The 26,026-nt window shown below is 43.7% G+C and overlaps 1 protein-coding gene across 1 annotated transcript in view; it reads right to left on the bottom strand.

The window, feature by feature from the left end:
* The window catches only part of NWD1 (NACHT and WD repeat domain containing 1), a 78,621-nt gene extending 53,003 nt beyond the window's left edge, over positions 1 to 25,618 (bottom strand). The window contains 6 exon segments of the mRNA XM_033955965.1: positions 1,284 to 1,939; positions 1,941 to 2,557; positions 5,487 to 5,841; positions 11,958 to 12,074; positions 20,452 to 20,537; positions 25,504 to 25,618. Of these exon segments, the coding sequence (XP_033811856.1) occupies positions 1,284 to 1,939; positions 1,941 to 2,557; positions 5,487 to 5,841; positions 11,958 to 12,074; positions 20,452 to 20,537; positions 25,504 to 25,618 (1,946 nt within the window).
* Between the last annotated feature and the right edge of the window lie 408 nt (positions 25,619 to 26,026).

Here is a 26,026-nt window from a genome sequence, read left to right as displayed (position 1 = left end):
GATCTTGCCGGCCCTGTGCGGACCGGCAGGAAGTTGAAGTAAGTCAATCTTGCCGGCCCTGCGTGGACCGGCAAAAATTTCCTGCGGGCCGGCGGTTGAAGAACTGTGCCCTAGAGGAAAGGTGGGACATGGGAAATGATGCAGATGTTCAAATACTTGAAAGGTATTAATGTACAACAAAATTTTTTTCCAGAGAAAGGAAAATGGTAAAACCAGAGGGCATAATTTGAGGTTGAGAGGTGGTAGACTCAAGAGTAATGTTAGAAAATTCTTTGTGGAGCAGGTGGTTGATGCATGGAATGCGCTACTGAGGTAGATGGTGAAGAGGAAAACAGTGTGGGATGAACACAGAGGATCTCTAATCAGAAAATAATGGGTATATATTGAAGGAACTAAGGCCAGTACTGGGCAGACTTGCATGGTCTCTGTCCCGTATATTGAGGACGAGCTAGGGAGGACTTCAATGGCTGAGATGGTTTAGATGGGCTGGAGCGAGCTTTGACGGAGACTCTAGTAGATAGAACCTAAGCACATTACCATGCAGAGCTCTGGGTTTCTGGCCCAGAAATATCTAAGAAAAAGGACCATTTAAATTAAATTATTAATTTATAGAGCGTGAACAGTTGGGCAGACTGGATAGACCATTCGGGTCTTTATCTGCCATCATTTACTATGTTACTATGTCTGATCACTGCAGCAGCACTCGTAGGCCAGGAGTTCTGCCCCAGGGCTCCTGGAACCTTGCAATCATGAGCTCTGAATATGGCCTCTAGGTTTCACTCTTGAGCAGCTGCAGCATCTTTCAGAATGTTGAGACTAGCCCAATGACACAGCATGAATGAAACATGGCCCATGTCAGGCTATCTGGTTCAAATCTCTAATAAGAGATACACTTTCTCAAGCTAAGTATCTTTTTAGATATGGATTATTGTGAAAGAGTTTTTCAAAAATGTGTGTTTCATGAGTATTTAACTAAACAATACTTGAAGCCTATGAACAGTTAGGTGAATCACAGGCAGTGACTCATGTGAAAGTAGTCACCACTGAGGCTTCTGAAGATTATATCCTGCCTGAAGACTGTAGCTGTGCTGTTTATAAAGATGTAGCGGTGCTATTCATAATTACACATTGAGCGTTGAGCATATTTACAAGGTTAGGAAGTAATTGCTCCCACCAGTAAGAAAAATTCTTTGACCTGATTTACAAACCATGACCAATGTTATTATCGAGGCAAGCCTCCTTCTTTGTTCTTGCTCCTTAACAAAGTGAATAAAATAACTAACCTTGATGAGACAAGATATCCTAGAGTGTGGGACACCAGGACTTTGCCATGTAACCTTTCCAGCCGTTGGTACAGGTGACACACCGCTTCTTGAATTGTTTTGGCAACTTGCACTTCAGAAAGCACAGTATAGGAGGCCCATCTCCTAGCTTCCTCAAAGGCCAGCTTCAGCAGCAGAGGCTGTCCAAATTGACTGAAGCTCTGTAGAATGACTTCATGTTGAGCCGGGGTCAGCTTTCGATTCACTGATTTCAGAAACATCTCAATCATCTCCCCACCCTGTTGACTGGACAACGGTTCTACCTCCACATAAGACTCAGGGTTAGTGATGGCTTCCTGCAGAGTCTGCAAGATCTCCTCCTGAAGTGTGGAAACAATGATGTGGACCCTAGGGGGGCACTCCTTCGGAAGCCAATGCATCCTGTGGGCCCCGTCCACTGCTGCCAGCTGGTCCACAGAGTCAAAAATTAGTACCAATGACTCCGCCTCTTTGCAGGAGACCATTAGCAGCAGGCTGTGGAAGAAACGAACCGTGTCATTGTAGATGTTGGTAATCCGGGAAGTGGGAAGTGGCAGGGCAAAAGCCAGACATACCTGCAAGCAAATGCTCTTCAGGACACTATGGATTTCAGTGCTGAGGAGCGAGGTGCCCAGCAAACCGTAACACAATTACCATCTCACTTCCCAGGGTGGCCCGCAGGCTCTCGGACACCTTGCACACTAGGGCTGTTTTCCCTGCCCCCGAAGACCCCATAACAACGAGTGGTGCGTGGACCTGACCATTGCTCTGGTTGATGCTTTGGCAGATGTGCTGGAGTAGTTCCTGTCTTCCGCAGAACACCTTGCAGCTGCTTGCGCACAGTGACGTATGGTGGCTCACCTCTTGGACCAGCCAATCTAACCCATCGCTGCTCTCCCTTTGTTGACCAAGATGCTCCAAGACCTGGTGGTTGATTACTGCAATAAACTGCTCACATAGCTCCTCCAAGTACCTTGCATGGCCTTTGTTCCTGTGACTGACCAGCTCCTTACTCCATTGAACTGTATGTACCTTGACGTGTTTGGCATAGTCTTTAGTGATCTTCATTTTGAGTTCACTGAGCAGATGCTGGGCTTCAGTATCTAGGCTTCCGCCCTCAATGATGTCGAGGAACTGAGTGCTTTGCTCCTCACCAACATGCTGATTGATCCCTTTCACCTCTCGGAAGAAGACTGCTGTACTGGGCTTGTCCCTGTTAGTGGTGAGGAGGCCATCTTCAATTTCCCACTCTGTCACTAAAACATGCCCATCCCAAAAATAGACAAAAAAAAAGGTATATTACCATGAATATAAAATTCCAGGGCAAAAATATAGCAATACGATTAAAATTAACTTAGGGAAAACTATCTGATATCATGAAGGCAGGTGGGAGTAACCCAAGAAAAAGTCCCTTCAACACAACAAGTGGTTGAGATTTTTGACATGGCAGTCTCTTCCTGGGTTGTCAGCTTAGTTGGAACCAGGGCCCGGATTTGGTACCACAAGCCTTCATTCATATTTACCTTGGGACATCTCCCCTACTTTATTTGCCCCATCACAGCTTTTTGGACTAATCATTGTAGCAACAGTCCGTGGCCATGGTCAACACAAAGAAGCTTTCCCTAGAGCTCAGCTAATGTGAACCCTGTCTTAGAGAATGACACGGGGACAAATTTTTCCCCGGCCCTGCAGGAACTCAATTTTCCCGTCCCATCCCCGTGAATTTTGTCGCTGTCCCTGTCCCATTCCTTTAAGCTCTACCTTGACCGCACAAGCCTCGAACACTTATGATTTTAAAGTGTTTGAGGCTCGTGAACATGAGGACAGAGCTTGCAGGAATGTGGCAGGGACAGGAAAAGAACTCATGGGAACGGGAAAATGAGTTCCCCCGGGGACAGGGGAAAGATTTGTCCCCATGTCATTCTCTACCCTGACTCTGTCTGCTTGGTATTCGTATGACATGATATCTGAGACTCTCCCCCTCCCTCCATGGCTGTGAGAGCTGCCTCTGTATAGGGTTGCTATTATCTTTAAAAAAAAGAGGGTGTGAGGCCCCACCCCATTCTACCCCTGGCCCTGCCCTGTTCTGCCCACAGCCCCCCCCTTCTGCATACAGCCCTGCCCCATACCACCCCCCAACCCCAGCCCCACACAAACGTTGTCTCTTCGAGATAGTGTCTGGAGGTCTCTGTGCATGCAAAGGTGTGACATGATGATGTCATACACGCGCATATGTATGACATCATCACGTTCCATCCATGCATGCACAAAGGCCCTCCAGACGTGGTCCACAATGAACGCTTTTCAAAACCCGGACAAACTGCTGGATTTTGAAAAGTAGTCCGGACACCTGGACAGTCCTTTAGAAAGAGGACATGTCCAGGTAAATCCAGATGTCTGGTAACCCTACCTCTGTAGTATCTCCCCCATCCCATGGAAGAGAAGAATCTCAGCCTGGAAATCAAACTCATCTCTTCTACAGGACTGTGCTTGTCACTTGTACCATGAAGCTGGCTACAAGTTTTAACGTGCATGGAAAAGCCCATTGTTATTAATTGCTTTGCAGCAAATACACACATTAGATAATGTGGCTTGGGTTTCATTCCAGGTTCAGGTCTTATGCTGGATTGCTGTAGAGACAACATTACAGCACTAGAGGAGGAGGGAGTCATAGTCATTTTGCATTCATTTTCCATGCACAGATTTCCTCCTGCCCGACGAGAGCCTGGGGGGCGGGTCTAGGGGGTCTAGATTTTACTGCAGTATAATCTGGCAACCCTACATTAACTACTATCAATGTTTTTCATGTAACTTAACATATTTTTTTTCTAGAACTTTCTAAGCAGTATTTACTTTTCTAACTGCATCTCTGCTGAAACGTGCAGTGCTCTCTTTGAGATCCTACACTATTGGTACATTTCATCCCCTTGAAGATTTTATAAGCATTTTTATCAAATTTTAAATAAACTGTTACCCACCCACATTCCCATCCTCTCCTTCCCTCTTTTAACAGTCTCTTTGGGATATCACATTATCCCCAGAGACTTGGAGTTAATACCTTGTCATCTGCCCTTCACTGGGGAAATAATGATGCTGTGGCATACCAAAGCAGGTTCATTGTTGCATCAGACCTTAGCTCAGGCCCACCTTGGAATTTAGCTAAAGAGGCCAGATGCAACAGTGAACCTACTCTGCACTTCGTCTTTCTAAGTTTCCTAGTTACCCATTTCCAGAAAGGAGATTTTAGGGCAGTCCTGGATTTCTGAAACCCTATCTTGATATATTTTAGGACCTGCAGCATCAATTTCAATGGAAAGAACCAGGAACTACAAATACCACACTGCTTTAGGAACAATTTCAAAACCACAAATGGCCACAAAATCTCCATCTTGGAACAAGGTAGATCTGTCACACTCCTCTATTCTCAAACCCAGTGATGGGTAGCAAAGGTGAGAGTCCCTCCCTCCCCCTCTTCTCCGCCCCATACCCCAATCCACTCCTTCCCACCCCTCCTGCTGCACACAGATGCCCCTTCCCTTCCCCCATCCCTCTTTAGCATTTGCAGCACGAGCAGCAACCCCAACTTGTTGCATGAACCAACGTCGGCTCTTCTTCTGACACTACTTCCTGGCTCGGGTTCAGGAAGTGACATCAGAAGAAGAGCTGCCGCTGGCGTGAGCAACAGGTTGGGGTTGCTGCTCGTGCCACAAACGTTAAAGAGGTTTGAGGAAAGGGAGCGGCGTGTGTGTTAGTGGGGGTCAGGGAAGGAGCGGGGGGGAAGAGAGGAGGATGATGCCAGTGCCCACATTAAGATGGTACCCGAGGCAGACTGCCCCCCTTACTACGCCACTGCTTCAGCCCACCCTCCCTTTATCTCTCTTATCTGCCCACTTCCATCTCACCCTCCATGTACTTCTACTTCCTTTCACCTGTATTATCTCCCTTCCGCCTTCTCATCCTAGCTACCTCTTCATCATCTCCCACAATATCCCAAAGAAGCTGCACTACCTGATCCAGCAGAGGCTTGCTGCTATTTTCAAAGTCCCTGAGAATTCTAATGAAGGTGAACATCGCAGAACTGAAAAGTTTATTAATCAAGAAGACAGCACAAAAGCTGTGTGTGCCAGGGAGAGAGCTGTTTCGATAATTCACCTGACATTAGAAGAACTGGCAGTTGTGTGGTACCTGATTTAAAATACTTATGCTTCTTTTCCTCGCTGATCAGACCCTCCTTCTCGGCTTCAAGAGCCGCTGAGCGCAAGCAGCTGGCTAACGCTCTCTCCACGTTCCTCCAGGTGCTCACGTCATTCTCATGCTGCTCCAGCTTGGCTGGAGTTTTGTCTTCGTAGTGCTGCAGGTGGGTGGTGATTGGCTGGAGGATGTAGGCAGGAGGGATGGCATTGTCATCCTTCCAGAACCAGAGGTCTAGGAGTTGTATGGAATTCTTGTCCTGCCGCAGCTTAGAATAGAGAATGTCAAACTCCTTTTCCTCTATAATGCGTGGGATGGGACGGTAGCCATACCGATTGCCAAGAAGTGCCTGCAAAAACAGTGGTTTTTAATTATAAAGTGGCAGATCAAGGGGAGATAGAAGTTAAGTCAACTGGGTAGCACTTCCTTCACTCTCTTTACCGTGCTTGTTATTCCATGGATACCATAGTAAAATAACAGTTGAGGCAGAGGAAAAACCCACAGCCCTTTCAGTCTACTCAGTTATTCACATCTGTACTGCTAAGATATCTCAGCTGCCAGCCCCAATAGGTACATGCTTGAAAGGAATCTCTCCTTATCCTGGATAATACTGGCTGCATTTTTCATTTGTGTTCTGTCAATATAGGCACCCTCCCTGAACATCTGGCCCCCAAGTCTTTTGTACATCCTGCCAGGCAGATCCAGCTGCATTAGCACCTGCAATTCTGCTAGGAATTCCAGTTATTACAGCACTCATATCCTGCCAGACAGACCCGGCTGCATGAACACCTGCAATCCTGATAGATCTTCCAATGATCACAGCATTCATAGCCTGCCAGATGGACCACACTACTAGTTGAATTCAAGCATCTTTGCCTAATTGAAATAATTTGCAATACCAGCATGGCTGATACAGTTGTACTCTTTCTCAAAAAAGGGGTTATCAAGAGGTTAGGACGCTGGATTGTGACTCAGGAAATGCACTAGGACATCTTTTCAGATGCTCACGACACCAACACTCCATTTGACTGTAGGCAAGACAACTTATCTCCCTCATCATTTATAAGCATATGTCCTAATCTGATCAAGAAAGGTAAAAAAAAAATAAAAATCTGAGAGATAAGTGATCTGTTTTTAGGTTAACATAACACTTGAACTATTGCTACTATTACTACAAATTTATGTAGTGATCTAGGGTGTTTGCAATGCTTTCCAAACAAATAAAAGAGAAAGTCTCTGTTCAGTGGTCAACAGACTGAGATATGGCGATACTCGAGAGGGTTCAGAGGAGAGCGACGCGTCTGATAAAAGGGATGGAAAACCTTTCATACACTGAGAGATTGGAAAAACTGGGACTCTTTTCCCTGGAGAAGAGAAGACTTAGAGGGGATATGATAGAGACTTACAAGATCATGAAGGCCATGGAGAGAGTAGAGAGGGACAGATTCTTCAAACTTTCAAATAATAAAAGAACAAGAGGACATTCGGAAAAGTTGAAAGGGGACAGATTCAAAACGAATGCTAGGAAGTTCTTCTTTACCCAGCGTGTGGTGGACACCTGGAATGTGCTTCCAGAGGGCATAATAGGGCAGAGTACGGTACTGGGGTTCAAGAGGGAATTGGACAATTTCCTGCTGGAAAAGGGGATAGAAGGGTATAGATAGAGGATTACTGCACAGGTCCTAGACCTGTTGGGCCACCGCGTGAGCGGACTGCTGGGCACGATGGACCTCGGGTCTGACCCAGTAGAGGCATTTCTTATGTTCTTATGTATGACTGATAGTCAATAAAGACAATGTCTTCCATATATCATTAGAGGGATTTTTCTTAGATTGTCAAAAATGACAGCTTTTCAAGTATAACAGGAAATAATGATGAATGTAAAATAAATCTGTTTCTAGTTTTGTTTTGTTTTTTCATGCCCTGAAAGCTACTGCTTCTGCTTCTATTCAATGCTCCTTATCAAGCTAATGGACCTGGCATCCACATAAGAACATAAGAATTGCCGCTGCTGGGTCAGACCAGTGGTCCATCATGCCTAGCAGTCCGCGGCGGCCCTTAGGTTAAAGACCAGTGCCCTAAATGAGTCCAGCCTCACCTGCGTACGTTCCAGTTTAGCAGGAACTTGTCTAACTTTGTCTTGAATCCCTGGAGAGTGTTTTCCCCTATAACAGCCTCCGGAAGAGCGTTCCAGTTTTCTATCACTCTCTGGGTGAAGAACTTCCTTAAGTTTGTGTGGAATCTATCCCCTTTTAATTTTAGAGAGTGGCCTCTCATTCTCTCTACCTTGAAGAGGGTGAACAACCTGTCTCTATCTACTAAGTCTATTCCCTTCATTATCTTGAATGTTTCGATCATGTCACCTCTTAGTCTCCTCTTTTCAAGGGAGAAGAGGCCTAATTTCTCTAACCTCTCACTGTACGGCAACTCCTCCAGCCCCTTAACCATTTTAGTCGCTCTTCTTTGGACCCTTTCGAGTAGTAACGTGTCCTTCTTCAAGTATGGCGACCAGTGCTGGAGGCAGCATTCTAGGTGGGGGGCCTACCATGGCTTGGTACAGCGGCATGATAATCTTCTCCGATCTGTTCGTGATCGCCTTCTTAATCATTCCTAGCATTCTGTCGCCCTTTTTGCAGCCATCTGCACTCAGGATCATTGCACTCAGGATTGTTTTGGATAATGCCAGTTTTTCTTAAACATATTTGTACTGTGTTATAAAACTGTAATAATGAAAAATCAATTTTTAAACACATGGGGAAGACAGAGGGGGAGAAGGACGCTGAAGGGAAATGGGGAAGAGAGAGTGGGGAGAAGACACTGAAGGAAAACGGGGATGACAGAGTGGTGAGAAAACGCTGAAGAGAAATGGGGAACAGAGTGGGGAGAAGATGCTAGAAGGGAAGAAGACAGAGATGCCAGACTATGGGGGGGAGAGGAAGGAAGAAGATGGGTGCCAGACCAATTTGGAAAGGGGGAGAAAAAGAGAGGCACAGTAACAGAGCAAATGAGAAGAGAGACAGTGGATGGAAGGAATTGGATGAGAAGATGAGGGAATTGAATGAGAAGATGAGGAAAGCAGAAACCAGATAACAAAGGTAGAAAAAAAATTATATTTCTTTTTCTTTTTTTTTGCTTCAGGATAAAGTACTATATTAGTTGTGTTGATAAAAATTTATAAACAAAGCCCTGCCAGCTGAACATCTCTTTTTCCAGTTCAGCAGCCAGAACTTTGATTTATAAGGAAGGAATAAGCTAAATATTGCAGTACTGAGGCTTCTATGGATGTTACGGGGACAGTGATGGAGCAGTGAAGGGGACGGTGCAGTGACGGGGACAGATTTTTTCCCCATGTTATTCTCTAGTGCTCACGTCAAAAGCTTCCCTCTGACTCAGCTTCCTGTTTCCGCTTTTGACTGAGCAATGCGTTGCCGATCTGAAGTTCTGTTGATGCCGGGGGTAGAAGGAGGCCCGTTGCAGATCTTAAGTGTCTTCGTGGTGGGGGGAGTGTTGCCAATCTTGTTGCCAAAATCGGAAAGGTGAGGAAGGGAGAAAGATGGGCCTGTGCTGGATGGAGAGATTTAGAGAAGGGGGCAGATGATGGAAGTGGGGAAAAGGGGCAGATGATGGAAGTGGAGAGAAGGGGAGGGAGAAGGGGCAGATGATGGAAGTGGGGAGAGAGAAGAGGAGTAGATGATGGAAGTGGGGGGAAAGAGAGAGAAGGGGCAGATGATGGAAGTGGGGGGAAAGAGAAAGAAGGGGCAGATGATGGAAGTAGAGAAGGGGGAGAGAGAAGAGGGCAGATGATGGAAGTGGGGAGAAGGGAGAGCAAATGCTGAATGGAAGTGGAGAAAGAGAACACATACTGGATGGAAAGAGGGATAAAGATAAAGGACATATGCTGGATGGAGGAAGAAGATAGAGTTAGTGAGATAGTGGAGGGATGAAGGAAAGGGGTGGCATGCTGTGGGTAGACATAATGAAAAGAGGGAAACTGAGGACTGCATAGTATGAAAGAATTTAATTTAGACGAAGGCAGAAAATAAAAAAAAGGAAGACCAGAGAAGGGAAGAGAGAGAGAGATGCCAGAGAAAGGGGAAGGAGACAGAGATATCAGATCTGAGCGGAGGAAATGAGAAGAGAGAGATGCTAAAATCCACAGGGGGGGAAGAGAGATGAAAGGAGAAAGATGCCAGACCATGAGGGAACAGAGGGAAGATGATGGATACCAGACCAAAGGGGGAGGGGTCTAGAGGAGAGATGGCAGGGGGAGACAGACAGTTTCTGGAAGGGGCAGACAGTGGATGGAACGGGCAGATGCTGGATTGAAGAGACAGGGCAGATGCTGAAAGGAAAAGAGTGAAAAGAAGATAAAAGCAGAAACCAGAGACAACAAAAGGTAGAAAAAATCATTTTATTTCTATTTTGTCATTAGAATATATCAGATTTGAAATATATATCCTGCTAGAGACAAAACTGGGGACTGCAAAGCCCAGGCAGTGCTTCTTTAAATTCTAGCTGGCTTAGGGCTCTCTCGGACCAGGGGGCAATTGCCCTAGTTGCACTCCCCTAACACTATTCCTGTCATGTGTGACTGCAGTATTCTGTTAGCATGATATTTCTGTGTAGCATTCTATAATAATTTGGCTTGTTCAGTTTTCTTGATAGTAGAGGGGATGTATGTGAAAGGGAGGGGAGACAGGGGTTTTGTTGAAACTTGCTCTGTATATTTATATTTATAAAATAACAATTGTACAGAATATTGTTTCTTTTTATACTTTAATAAAATATGTTCTATATAAAATCATAACTGAGACTTGTGCAGATGGGATCAGATGGTTTGCGGGGATTGAGCTTGCGGAGAAGGGGCGTAAATGTGTTTTTTTAATTTCAGTCTTAGTAGTTTGCCAGTCCACAAAATAATTCTTTTATTTCTGCCGGACTACGGGTGTAAAAAGGTTGAAAAACACTGCTCAAGGGCAGATGCGCTGAGGTGCAGGAAGGTCCACCGATGACTCGTATGCCGGCTTTGCTCCGGAAGAAGTAAGTTATGTGAAGAAAGGGATTGCAGAAGAGAGGTGTGGGAGAGGGAAGGAGAGGAGAGAGATGCCAGACCAATGGGGGTGAAAGGAGAGATGGAAGGGGGAGGCATACAGTTTCTGGAAGGGGCATATAAGGAGAGAAGATGCCATATAGGGACAGACAGTGGATGGAAGGAAGAGAGTAACAAGAAGATGAGGAAAGCAGAAACCAGAGAAGACAAAGGCAGAACAAAAATTTTCTATTTATTTATTGCTTTTCGAGACATGTGTCACTGTTTCTGTGGTGTTGCATTGTATGCAGAGTCCAGCTTCTTGCCTTTGTTTATGTATTTCTATTTTATCCCTCCTTTACAAAACTGTGGAGCGTTTTATAGCGCCAGCCATGGTGGTAGCAGCTCTGATGCTCAGAATTCTGATGCTCAGAAATCCACACTACAGTTTTGTAAAAGGGGGAGGGGTTAGTTTTTTGATGACATATTCCATACTAGCATACTAGGCGAAGGTGTTTTCTGTGTTCTGTGTGTTCGAAAGACATGGTTTTCTGTTAGGATTGACGGTGTAGGATTGAACTGTACTAGTCTGGCTTGTTTAGTTTTACAATGGATGTATTGATGTACTGCTCACTGCAGTATGTAAGATGCTGCCTTTTCCTAGGTACTCATGTGTGATGTGTGGCTTGTTACTAAAAATCATGTTTTTCGTACAGATGGGGGGGTGCCAAAAAATGATGGGCTCCAGGTGTCACATATGCTAGGTACGCCACTGATTCTAGAGACAGTCACAGGGAAGACAGAGAGGGAGAAATGGATCAGCTTCTGTTGAGAATTTTGGGCGCCTTTTTCTCATGGCAGCAAGATAGTGAGCAAGGCTGGGAAATCAAAGTGTTTTAGAGACCTGAGTTACACTGTTTTAGACTGGAAAATAAGACTTCAGTCCATATGGATGAGTTACTGGCAGGCAATTCAGACAGTGTACTATCACCGTGGAAGTACTATAAACTCATGCTGGCAAATCAGAGCTGATCTTTTCCACCCTCTTTCAGATGAGAGCTCTAAGACACCTAAGGATAGAGATACCTAGCTGTGAAAGTCTCCCTAGGAAATTATTTAACAAACAGCTTAATTCCCCAGAGAATACTATAATAGGTCAAGGGAAAAACCTGGGGATTACATGTGAGAAAGGGATTCTGTCATATACATTTTAAAAAGATCAGAAGAGAAAAACAAGCAGCAGAAACTAGTGTTTATCTTTGGGTTTTTGGAATATGACTTTCCCCTTTTATGCAAAAAGGTAAGCTGGAAACCAGTAAGCCTGCTTGTTAGAAAGAAACTTAGGGTATAGAAAAATACAGTAGGAGACAGGAATCTAGCTAAACTCTCATTTGCCTGATCAGGTGATGAACATACAAGTAGAAGAGCTCACTTACGATAAAAGCAGGACCCACTGACATCTGTTGACACAATTTAATCTCCTTTAGACAAAGCTCCGTGGTCATGTGATCAACAGCAGCATAATCACGAACACCCCATCTCATATCCACTACCTAAAGAAACCAAGAAAAAAAGTCTTAATTATAAAGATCCCAGAGACCTCTGAAACATGCCTGGGATTTATCTGCTCATGTTACATATAGTCACACTGTCAGCAGTACCACATTATCCAGTTCTAGGAAAGAGATTTAAGGCTAGTCCTGGATTTATGTAAATTTTATCCTAATGCATTATTGAACTAGCAGCACCGATTTCAATGGGTAAAATAACTCACTGCTTGGGAAGTACATTGAAAATCAGAAATGGACAAAGGCCTATCTCTTGGAATTGGGTAACTTGGCAGAGGTTATGGTAAAAGCGGATAGCGTAACTGGTTTTAAGAAAAGTTTGGACAAATTCTTGGTGGAAAAGTCCATAGTCTGTTATTAAGAAATGGGGGAAGCCTCTGCTTGCCCTGGATCGATAGCATGGAATGTTGCTACTCTTTGAGTTTTGGCCAGGTACTAGTGACCTGGCTTAGCCACTGTGAGAACGGGCTACTGGGCTTGATGGACCATCAATCTGACCCAGTAAGGCTATTCTTATGTTCCTGTTCATATTCTTAGAAATAAGACAATAGTGTCAGCTTTTAAATGTACTTTATCGCTGGCAACAGTTTTGTAATGTTCACAATGCTTACGTATGTTTTAGCTGTCTGGAGGTAAGGTTGTCACATCATTAGTTGTTTTTTTTTAAGATAAATACAGTATAATATTAGATCATATAACCACTATTGTGCTATGTTTATTTGTTGCCTTATACTACACATGCATATAAATTTGTATTTGCATTCACTTTTATATTTTTAAATCCACAAGCTTGATCAGTTCCCCGCTTGTGTTGTTGATTGATTTGTGTAGGAGGTCTTATTCAGGTTAGTTAGCATTATTTTTATATATATATCAGAGATATTTTTCTTATATATTTTTATGCTCTTTCTTCTGTTCTTAGACCACGGTGACTTTTTGTCTTAGTTTCGTTTTTCTTTTAATAATTCATTTTTCACTTTTAACACATTGGAGGTCCATTATTTGATCCCACTTTTTTTGGTTGTTTGTTAGTCCTTTGTCATCATAATTCATTCTGGAACTTTTAGTCATGTTAGGAGCAAGCATCTCATGCAAGTCACCCCGGAGGGGCTGTTTGCCCCATTGCATGCAGGTAGATGTAGTCTTTATGACCAAAGGAAAGTGTCTCGGCAGGGCAGTAGCCATCACTTTTCATATCTTTTGTGCATGCCAAGTACTGTTTTTCACTATGGCTTTTATTATTATGTTTAAAGCTTTCTGGATATTCAAAAGTCATCAGATGGCCTTTTTCCCAGATTCTATAAAATTCCAACTACTATGCAAATTTGGGCATGCAATATGTAGAATAGTGCCAGTTGCATACTTAACAATGGCAATTGGCATTACCAATCAATGTCAGCCTTTAAATGGTGTTGTATAAACATTCCCCCAGATTTTATAAAGCTGCCCAAATTTGGACACTCAGCTTTGGACATGGATGCTATGCACAAACCAATTAACTGATAAGCTAATAACAATTACCGGTAATTATTGATGTTAATTGGCACTAATTAGAACTTATGCATGGATCTGTCTATGCAATAGTCTATAACACTGTGTGCCTAAATTGCCTTGTGCACAACTCAAGAGGGGTTGTGGCCAGAGGAGAAGCACGATTGGGTCAGGGGCATTTCCAAAATGTAGGTGTAGGTAGGGGTATAGCCTTATACCCCATTTTGGGTGGGCTTGAGCCCTAAGTGGAAGTTGCATTGGGAACTCTGCCTCCCTCCCAGCATCTTCCCCACTCAGACGTTCAGGCATCTCTTAACTTCAGACCCCCTACTCCCACCCTCACCTCTGTGCCTTTTAAATCCTTCAGCATTGGGCCGACAGCAAACAACAACTCATACCAGCTTCTTGCTCCAGACCAGAGACTTCTCTCTCTGACACGGTTTACTGGTCCTGCACAATGCCTCCCTTTCCCCTCATTCACTCCTCCTTCTCCTTCGTCACTGCTGCAGCCACAAACAGTCTCCTTTCCCCCCTGCCAGACCCACCTGTCAGCCAGCTATCTCAGGTGCCCTGGTGGCCTAGAGGCCTAACCGGGGCAAGAGCAATTCATAGTCACTTTTGCCCTGCCCATCTCTGCTGCCAAAATGGCCATCATGAGCATCAGCAGCCATCTTGGTACATGAGCATCAAACTCCTGCCTTAACTGACTCCAGTTCCAAGATGGCTGTTGAGACCTTCAGTGGCAGTTTTGCAAGACTGCCACTGAAGCTCACAGCTGCTATTTTGGCAACAGAGATGGCCTGGGTAAGACTGATTGTGAATTGCTCTTGCCCTGATTAGGCTATTAAGCCAATAAGGAGCCTGAGATAGACCTGGGGATGGAGCTGGTTGACGAGTGGGTCCGGGAGAGTGGAAAGGAGGCTGTGTATGACAGCAGTAGGGGGGGGGGGAGAACGGAGGCTGGCTGTGTGCAGTAGCAGTGTTGAGGTGTGGGGCCTAGTTGATTTTGTTTTCAGTTTCTACTAAAGCTGAGTGGCCAGTTTCAGTTGTGGATCAGAAACCAAAGATCCTGAGTTTATTTGGGCTCTAACATAAGGGTACAAATTCAGTCGGCAGTGATGAGTGTTTTGCTGACTGCAAGTGGCATTATTCAATGCCAGGCCATGTCTTGTCTTTGGCATTGAATATCCAGCTTATATGGTGCCAGCTAACATATGGACGCTTAAGTCAATATTCAGAACTTAACTGACCATGGTTTGCCATGTTTTATGCAGTTACCTTGGCCACTTAAGTGTTGAACAGGCTAAGTGCTGACTCCACCCCCAGAATATCCCCAAACTAACCAGCATTCACAGACACTAGCCACTAATTTTCAGCAGTGATAACTGGTTAAATACCACTGAAAATTAGTGGATAGCCCCAAGCAAGCAATTTAACTGGTCAGCAGCCTTTTCTAGCCAATTAAATCATTTTGAATATCAACCAGCTAGTTTTTATGCATTTAAAACACGGAATTTGCAAGTGGAAAAAGCTTACAAAATTAACCCCCTTATAGGTAATTAGGCCCTATTAAGAATGATTGAACCTACATTAAATAATTCAGATGAAATCACATTAACATACATTAATGTGCAATAATATATGTTATAAAACTTTTTATTAATAGTTTAATATATAAATTACTGATGTATTCATATATCAAAAATCAAATTACCAGCTTTCTTATCACTTATTTGTTAATTAATATGTTTTTTCTTTGTTTCCCCCAATAAATATTTTTTAGTGTTAATAAGTGCTCAGTCTTGTATTTCCTGCATGGAGACTATGGCAAGGATGTTCCAGGACCATCATCGCGCTTATAAGTCCTGTATCTTAAACATTGTTCTTACTTATAACACAATCCTCTCATCCATTCCTGCATATATACTGTTTACTTTCTATTTATAAAAATAAAAATTATAAATAAAAAATTCCACTTATCTCAATCAATTTGGATGATGAGGAATGACTGCTATAGCTCCATGATTATATTTTCTTCATCATATTAATAAATATGTGCAAATCGTGCAGTAGTGCATATTGTGCGTAAGTACTAATGTGCTTCTTATACTCCTCAACCCAGTCCTGAGTTTCGCCTCACTGGCTTCTTCAGGAGGAGTTTACTATTATATAACCCAAAAAAAACTAAAACAAATTAAATCATATTTAATACTAAACTTAAAAACTTATGTAGCATATTTATTCCTTGTACTACACCTATAGATCATTTATTGCCACTATATTCTTATTTTAATCAGTATCTATAAATTTTAACTTGTACATTATAATAAATTCTTTTAGCGTCCTCTGGCATAACAGAAGTAGTCCAGAAATATCAGGACTTATAAGCGCGATGATGGTCCTGGAACATCCTTGCCATGGTCTCCATGTAGGAAATACAAGACTGAGCACTTATTAACACTAAAAAATATTTATTGGGGGAAACAAAGAAAAAACATATTAATTAACAAATAAGTGATAAGAAAGCTGGTAATTTGATTTTCAATAATATATGTTAACATACATTAGTCAGTCTGGTCTTACTTTCTGCCTAAGGCAACAAAGAGGTCACAAGGAGAAAAGCCTTGTAGAAGAAGTACAACAGTGTTTGTTAATGCTGAAAAATCTGGCAACCCTGACGGTAGAAGGGAGAAGAGAAGCCAGAAAGGGAGAGTAGAGGAAAGAGTCTTGGGAGAAGGACAGAGAGGAGAGCACAGGAGTCATGAGGGGAGAGAGGGAGGAAGCACAGAGAGGAGTTATGGAGGAGGAAGAATAAGAGGGAGAAGTCAGGGGGATTACAGAGTCTTGTGGGAGGGAGGTGACCGCGCTAGAAGGAGAAAGGACAGAGAAAAATGATGGGGGAGGCAGAGAGGAGGGACAAGTGAAGGCTAGAGGGGATGAGTACAGAGAAGAATCATGGGAAAGGAGGGAGGAAAGATGGCAGAAAGCTTAACATCCTGGTCCACTCCCTTATAATATCAAAACTAGACTACTGCAATTCTTTATACAAGGGTATTTCACTGAAAGAGCTCCGATACCTTCAAATAATACAAAATACCACTATCAAGATCATCACTAACTCTAGAAAATTTGATCATGTCACCCCTCTTCTGAAAACCCCCCACTGGTTACCAATTGTACATAGAATCCATATATATAAAATCGTATGTATGTTTCAGCATAACTTCCAGATTTCAACCAAACTTGGTATACATATCAATTACTATCTGGGAAAAAATACTGTGGGGTGGGAAGGAGGTGACATGTAAAGAATCATGAAAAAAAGATAGATATTGCTTTGACCAATTATATGAAGCTTGGGGAATGATGTCACACTGTGCTGTGCTGTCATTGCTGTAACAATGCCTCCAAGGAAACGTAATGTAATTGGCCAAGTGCAATGAAAGCTACATCTAAAGTTTCAGAGACAGTCCAGTAGCATAAGGCCCAACTACAGGATATGAAAGAGAGAGCTGCTACATCTACAGCTTCAGAGACAATATAGCAGCGTGAGGCCCGACTACAGGATATGAAAAATAAGTATCGAATCCATAGTTTTCGGGCTCACTGAGTCACTCCCGATGCCGTTTAAGTCCAAGTTCAGCCCCATAGAGAGGGCCATTCTTGCTGCTGAGATTGGGATATTCAGGCAACGCCGGGTGATCAGCTAGTTACATATAAAATAGCACTTATGTTAAAAGTTAAAATTACAAATGCCCCCAGTTTCATCAACAAATTTTTCATACCGCTCACTTTATCTCAATCCTTAAGATCCTCTTCTCAAAACCTATTGACACTCCCCTCATTGCAAGTAATCAATACGCGCTGTAATACATCGTTCTTGGTTACAGCTTCCCTTACATGGAACTCCCTGCCCGCTGTTTTAAGGGAAGAAAAAAGTCTTGACAAATTTAAAAGATCTCTAAAATGTTTTCTTTTTAAAGATGCGTTCAAATTCTAACCTCTGACATATCTGAATTTTCAATAATGCCTTTCTCTCTGCAATGTTAAACATTATTCCTCTTTTTATTAATTTAGGCTGTCTTCCCTCTCCTCTTGTTCTGTCCTTTTTATGCTTCTTTACTATACAAATTGTAGTTCTCCTTTTTATCTATCGTTCCAGTCCATATTTGGAGACTTTGCCTCTCGTCATGTTTTATATGATTGCCTGTATTCCCCTATTTTAATTGTAAATTGCTTAGAATTTTATGTAAAATGATCAATCAAATTTTAATAAAGTGGAAACTTGAATAGGGGATGAAAAAAAGGCAGCCAATGAGAGGAGGAAAGGGCATGCAATGGTTATGGGAGAAGGAGAAAGAGATATGGAGGATAGAGACCATGAGCAGGGAAGAAAGGCAATCTAAGGGATGCTATAGGCAAGAGCAGAAGTCAGAAGAGAGGAGAAGCAGAGGGAAGCCATGGAAAAGTGAGTGGAGAGAAGCACAGGAAATGGGGAGCAGATGGTAGAGGAGCTACAAGGGTGGGGAGAGAAAATGACAAATGAGGGAGAGAGAGCCACTACTATTGAGGCAGAACTAGAACACTGGGAAGGCTTAGGGGAAAGGGGAGAATGAGGAATTGAGGGATAGAAAGCTAGGTGGAACAGAGACAGGAAAGGAAAGGTCAGTCAAGAACCTATAAATATATAAAGCACCCTCAACATAACCATATACCAAAACGGTGCTTGTAGAGATCTAATTGTGGTCGAGGCCAGTAGCATACTTGACTTCAAGCGTTAATGGAACCAACAGGTGGGGGTACCACAGAGTTTTGCTTAACAGATGGATACTTCAGGTGGGGGGGGTTGTCTTGAATAGACCTGTGGGAGGGAGGGTTATTGTGTGGGCAGACTTGTTGGGCCGCCGGCCCTTTTCTGCCGTCAAACTCTATGTTTCTATGTAACTTCTTGTGCAATCACAGAGTGGAGCAACGATGGTTCTCTAAATCATTGGTCTCTATTTCATATGACTGGTGGGTTGGGGCACTGAGCACACTCCTAATTATCATAATAATAAGATTTGGATGTGATTACACAAGAAGTTGATATACAATTAGATTTCTACAAGCACTATTCAGCTTAACACACATTATAAGTTTAGTATACATGTATATTAAATGGATTCAGTGTTCACTACATTTTTTGAGGCATGACCTGAACACATGATAAAAACCAACTAGGGACTTTAGATTATAAGATCTCTGGGGCAGGGAATTCTCTGTAGCTAAGTATAATGCACCTTCAGGTACCAATGAAAAGATGCAAGCTAAATACCATGGCCATAGCACTAGAACTGGATCAGTTGGTACTGAAAAATCAGAGACACTCTGGGATCAATATTCAAAGCAATTTAACCAGACAGAAACAGCTCCTGGCCAGTTAAATTGCTTGTGTGGGGTTATCCACTGATATTCAGCAGCATTACCAATTAGCTTAGCAGGGTTTAAGAAGGATTTGGTTAATTTCCTAAAAGAGAAGTCCATAGGCCTCAATTGAGATGGCTTGGGGGAATCCACTGCACATTCCTAGGATAAGCCGCATAAAGTCTGTTTTACTACTTGTGATCTAACTAGGCACTTGGGACCTGGGTTGGCCACTGTTGGAAACAGTATACTGGCCCTGATGGACCTTTGGTCTGTCCCAGTATGACAATTCTTATATTCATATTTAACCACTTAATGCTGAATATCACCACAGACAGCTAAACCAATAGCCAGCTATTTTTTTGGGCGGTCCAGGGGCAGTGTGAGCACTTTTGCAGTTAAGAGCCAATATTCAGCACTTAACCGCCTAAATTATAGTAAATGGCCAAACTAGACCTCAATTCAGTCCTTACTTTATGTGATGTTGCTTATGTGGTTAAGTGCTAAACATCACACTTAATCGCATAAGAGATAGCCAGCTGCATAAACCTGGCCCAGCATTGAATATCCCAGACTAACGGCATTGGCAACTAAAAACACTCACCAGCGCCAGCTGAGTATCTATTCCTCTATTGCAAGATGGACATAAGTCTGATAGCGACAACTCCTAGTTAGAGTCACCACCTCTCCCCTGGGTAATAGAACAGGCTGAGTTTGTCCTATTTATTTATTTAATTAATTAATTAATTAAAAGATTTCTAACCCGCTTAAACCTAAGCAGTTTACAAAATACAAACATAATTATCATATAACATACAAAACAACAAAACAAACTCATCTAAAATGTGCATAATTAGTATCCCAGCCTACTCAATTAAAAGCCTTCATAAACAAAGTTGTTTTCAAAACCTTCTTAAACTTCTGGATATCAGAAAGCAACCTCAATGGTCCTGTCAAATCATTCCATAATTGAACAACAGCAACCAAAATTACAGATGTTCTCGTGTTTGCATAATGTGCATGTGATAACTCATCAGTTGACAATCGCAGTATACCCTCTGATCTTAAAGATCTGAGAGGCTGGTAGAGTTTCATCACTTATGTCAAATACCAAGGAAACTTATAATGAATGTCTTTTAAAAAATGCAAAATTTGACTGGTAACCAGTAAAGTTTTTTTTTTTAACCATGGTATAACATGTTAAAATCTGCTCCTACTGCATATCAAACATGCTGTTGCATTTTGAATCACCTGTGCCCTATGGAATGCAGAAGTTTATAATTCTGATTTCCTTAGGAAAATGAATAGGAAAAATCAGAACTACAAATTCTTACATTTCATAGGTGAATCCAGAACTGGATCAGCCTGTTTGGTTGACCTGGAGGAGATGGTAAGGTAACCTCACACAAACTGTTGGTTTGTTCTGGCTTTAGCCCCCATGCACAGAAATCATTGGATTGCACTGTACCTCGAACAGCAAGCCGTGTTTCTGACAGAAAGCCTGGGCCTCTGTATACGCTCTCTCCAAGAGAACATTTCTCTCTATAGCCATATCTGAAAGAAGCAACATGCACAGAAGGATTAGCACAGTGGAAGCAAACTCCATAAGAACAGCCACCTGCTCTTAATAACAGTTCTGTTAGGCCACAGAGAATGTAGAGGTAGGGTTACCAGATTTTATGATCACAAAGAAAGGAGAAAACCCCTATGTGACAAAACCAAAAAACACTAAGAAGTAGGGATGAATCAAGAACTTGCCTGCAACAAGTGTAGTATATAAAGAACTCTTTTATTAGTAAAGTACCAACAGATAAAAAGACCTGACACTGGGCCCTGTATCAGCAGATAACCGCCTGCTTCAGGGATTACCAATGCTCAGATGTATTATTATGTCAAAGAGCAGAGTCTGCATCTGATATTACCCACAGTGTTAGAGTTAACAGATGTCCAGGAAAACCAAGACATGTCTTCTTTTTAGAGGACTGTCTGGGGTCCTGAATGGACTTTTCAAAACTGAGCAGTTTGTTTGGGTTTTGGAAAGCCCAGATGAGCTCCAGCTGCATCTGGAAGGCATCTGAGCATGTGCCGATGACATCACACACATCCACGCATGCCCCAGACCCTTCGGACGTGGCTGGAGCTTGTTGGGGAAGAAGAGAGGAGGCTTGTGGGGGCTGGGCTGGAGGTTCAACTGGAGGGGCTGGGGCAGAACGGAGTGGAGCTGAAGGCAAAACTGGGCAGGGCCAGGGCAGAACAGGGTGGGGCCATATGTCCGGATGTTTGCGGCCCGAAAAATGGTAACCCTATACAGTGTGCTAAAGAGAAAGGCAAGACAACCAAACTGTCAGTCTCACAGTCTAACACCAATGGTCTGAATTCGGGTCCATTGCATTTTCTGTTTTGAGCACTGCCTCACATTAAGTTTAGGATTTCAATATATTCTGCCTAGTAGCATAGCGAGGGTAGGAGGCGCCCAGGGCAGTGGTGCCCCCCCCTCTTCTCCACCCCCCCTGCTCCTTCCCACCCCCCACCGTGTACATGCCCCTTTCCTTATGCCATACCTCGTTAACTTCACTTGGGCAAGCAGCATCTCCAAGCTGTTGCCCGTGCCAGCCGTGGCTCTCCCTCTGATGATGTCACTTCCTGGTCCCACAGAGAGGCAAGGCCAGCACAAGCAACAGGTTGGAGCTGCTGCTGCTCACGCCAACGAAGAGTTAGAGGCGTGGGCGGAAGAGAAGGCACACATGTGGCAGGGGAGGGATGGGGAAGGACAGGGGGGAAGAGGAGGAAAGATGCCAGCACCCCCACCAAAACAGCACCCAGGGCAGTCCACCCCCGCCCTTTACTATGCCACTGATTCTGCGCAATATTCAGTGGGAGATAGCTGTCTGTCTCCTGCTGAATATCCCAGTCAGTGGCTTGGCTGGTGACCGACTATGTCATGCGATGTAGCTGGTCACTGCCAATATCCATCGAGTTGCCAGTTAAATCTAGTGGCCAGATAGTCCCATCTAAAAAGCAAGTCTATCATAAGAACATAAGAATTGCCATACTGGGACAAACCAAAGGTCCATCAAGTCCAGTATCCTGTTTCCAACAGTGGCCATCCCATGTACCTAGTTAGATCCAAAGTAGTAAAACAGATTTTATGCTGCTTATCCTAGGAATAAGCAGTGGATTTCCTCAAGCCATCTTGATAATGGCCTATGGACTTCTTTAGGACCAGTTGCAAAGGTGTGTGCGACTCACAAATGGAAGATTAGATTAGATTAGAAATCTACCGCTTATTCCTGGCCACTGTGCCTTAGCTAGACAGTCGATGAATACTGGCTTGGCTGGCTAAGTTTTTGCCAGCTGATTTGAACCCAGAAATTCAATACCGGTAGCTGGATACAAGAACATAAGAATAGCCTTACTGGTCAGACCAATGGTCCATCAAGCCCAGTAGCCCGTTCTCATGGTGGCATTGAATATCCAGGTTCACCGCCAACTGCGGGAGGTAGTTGTGCTGCCTTCCACAGTCTGAATATCGGCCCTGTTGTCCACAATGACTCCAAGATCCTTTTCCTAAGTGGTAACTTCTAATAAGGAATCCAGCTCTATATACCCATGTAAGGACTGTTTTCCCCTCTATGCATCACTTAGCACTTGCTTGCATTAAGGGTCTTATTTTAGAAACATCCACATGTAATAGGAGGTTTGCGCCAAAAGATGTATGAGGAGAGACTGGAAGCCTTGAATATGTATACCCTAGAAAGGAGGGACAGGGGAGATATAATTCGGATGTTCAAGTACTTGAAAGGTATTAACATAGAACAAAATCTTTTCAAGAGAAAGGAAAATGGTTTAAAAAAAACCCCAGAGGGCATAATTTGAGGCTGAGGGATGGGAGACTCAAGAGCAATGTAAGGAAATTCTTCTTTACAGAGAGGGTGGTGGATGCCTGGAATGCGCTCCCAAGAGAGGTAGTGGAGAGGAAAACGGTGACGGAGTTCAAAAAAACATGGGATGAACATAGGATCTAGAATCAGAAAATAATAGTAAAAATTGAAGAACTAAGGCCAGTACTGGGCAGACTTGCACGGTCTGTGTCTGTATATGGCCATTTAGTTGAGGATGGTCTGGAGAGGGCTTCAATGGCTGGGATGGTGTAGGTGGGCTGGAGTGAGCTTTGACGGAGACTTCAGTAGTTGGAACCTAAGCACAGTACCGGGCAGAGCTTTGGATTCTTGCCCAGAAATAGCTAAGAAGAAGAAAAAAAATTTTTTTTAATTGAATCAGGTTGGGCAGCCTGGATGGACCATTCGGGTCTTTATCTGCCGTCATCTACTATGTTACTATGTTATGTTACTATGTACTGTACATATTAATTTCAGAAAGCTACTATTTATTTATAGTATTTATATACTACTTATAGCCTAAATGGTCTACATTCGGGTACTCAAATATTTCTCCGTATCTGCTCCGGTGGGCGCACAATTTGACTAATGCACCTGAGCAGAGGAGCGTTAAGTAGGGTTACCAGCCATCCGGGAAAACCCAGACATATCTTCTTTTTAAGCGATTCTGAAACCAGCGCCAACGTGTGATTGCCTTTAATGCAGCCACCAATATAGGCGCCGGTTACAGAATTCAGCCCTTAGTGCTTGAATTTGTATCATAATACCAGATAATCAGTTCCTGACTGTGGTTGTTCTGAAAACTCTCCAGATTTTCATGAGGCCCTTAGGTATTGATAAAAAGGTTAAGAACATAAGAATTGCCGCTGCTAAGTCAGGTCAGTGGTCCATCGTGCCCAGCAGTCCGCTCCCGTGGTGGTCCCCAGGTCAGCACCCTAACCGAGACCAACCCTACCTGCGTACGTTCTAGTTCCACAGGAACTTGTCTAACTTTGTCTTGAATCCCTGGAGGGTATTTTCCCCTACGACAGCCTCCGGAAGAGCGTTCCAGTTTTCCACCACTCTCTGGGTGAAAAAGAACTTCCTTATGTTTGTAGGGAATCTATCTCCTTTCAACTTTAGAGAGTGCCATCTCGTTCTCCCTACCTTGGAGAGGGTAAACAACCTGTCTTTATCTACTAAGTCTATCCTCTTCATTATCTTGAAGGTTTCAATCATGTCCCCTCTCATGAGTGGAGGTTAAAATAAGTAGCCAGATACAGCCATTTTAGAGATTGGCAGCCAGGGAATTTTCACTTTCAGTCATTTCCTGCTTCTTTCTAGGAATGTTCATTTTATTAATTTGCCCATTGTTTCATCATAGGAGCAATGTTATTGAGTGTGCATTCCTTCTGAAAGAGTGTGCACTCTGCATGCATGGGCAGCAGTTCGTACATACCAACAAGCCACAGTGGAGGTCCAAAACAGTTGGTATGCAATTTTATTAGCCAAATTGAAGAACTGTGCGGTGGCTCGACATGCATGTGTTTCGGCCTCTACGGCCTGCCTGAGGAGCCTTTGTAAATCACGATCACAATTTCTCTATGAATACGAAAGTGGAGATTCAAAAAACACTAGGCAAATCAATCGTAAAAGTACAGACACACACTGCACACGCCAAATAAGAAAAGCTTTTCTCATGTGGCGTGTGCAGTGTGTGCCTGTGCTTTTACAATTGGTTTGCCTAATGTTTTTCAGTCTCCGCATCAACTGTTTTGGGCCTCCACTGTGGTTTATTGGTTCTGAATTTGTGTGTGGAGGGTTTTTCTCCTGGTTTCTGCTTTGCAGTTCGTGCATACACCGTGGGCAACCTCTACAAATCGTGCACACTCTCTCGAAAACATGCACACTATCAGCAAATGATAAAACACAAATAGGTGGGGGGGGCTACTCATTTTAGTTTCTTTAGTGGTATGCAACAAGATGAAATATGTCATCAGTGGCATAATAAAGGTAGGAGGCGCCCCTCTCTGAGCCCCCCGTGCCCCCTTCTCCGTGTCCCCACTCCTTCCGCACACACACCCTGCTCCTTCTTGCCCCCCCCATTCCACACTTGTGCTCTCCCTCCCCCATACTTCAATCTTCACCAGCGAGAGTGGCTTCTGCAAGCATGCTCCTCACGCCAGCGTAGGACTTCCTCTGGTGTCACTTCCTGGCCCCATGACCTGGCTTGGGAACCAGGCTGGCGCGAGCAACAGGCAGAAGCTCCTTGTGCTAGCAAAGAAAATATGGAGGTAAGGGGTGGGGGGAGATGTGCGAGGGTGGCATGGTGTGTCAGGGCGGGGTGGAGAGGTGCCAGCGCCCCCACCGACTTGGCACCTGGGGCGGTCCGCACCACCCTTACGACACCACTGTATGTCATTAACATTTCCCATATCTTTGTAAAAGAATGCCCATCCCTAGTGATTACATTTCAGTCATTGGTCTAAGAAACCCGATTGAACATGGAAAGGCAGCATTTCCAGTTTATCTTTTGAATGAGTAAAAGCTATTTAAATTTTGATGCTAGGAGGCATTGGAGAGTTGAATACTGTACCTACTGGCAATAGTAATACACCCTGGCCACCCAGCCAGTCATTTACCTGCGAAGGTTGAGCTGATGAAGACTCGGACTAGATTACGTTTAGCAGGAAGGGAGACGGTCTTGCCCTGGAACAGCTGCCTGCGGGTCTCCAGGCTGAGAGTGACAGCTGTCATCCTGAGTCCACACTGTCACACTGACTCGGTCACGCTGATATACACAGACATACACTGTCACAGTCAGGCACTAACATCCACCCACTCCCACAAACTAACACAGTCCCCCACTGCTTCACTCGTTTCACGCACCCTGACAGAGGCTGAGGCAGTCACTCTCGCATGTGGACACAATCTTGCACTCTGTCCGCAGAGCTCTCTTCTCCTTCCATGGAAGAGTGGCTGAAAGATGTACCAGGCTAAGCTGAGAAAGTTCTGTCAGTCTTGCGATATCTTCTGATTTCTTTCACTGGCTGTTAATTTGTTCAAGCATTGTGCTGGGGGAAAAAAAGCTCATCCAGCACTGCCTCTTTATTTCCAGTTGCTAAACCCAAAGGTACATTCTGGTACCCATATCAAACTGCCTTG

This window comes from Geotrypetes seraphini, chromosome 8, assembly GCF_902459505.1.
Source record: "Geotrypetes seraphini chromosome 8, aGeoSer1.1, whole genome shotgun sequence".
Classification (NCBI taxonomy): Eukaryota; Metazoa; Chordata; class Amphibia; order Gymnophiona; family Dermophiidae; genus Geotrypetes; species Geotrypetes seraphini.
Note: the sequence above shows the minus strand (reverse complement) of the source record. Positions and strands in the feature narration are given on the sequence as shown.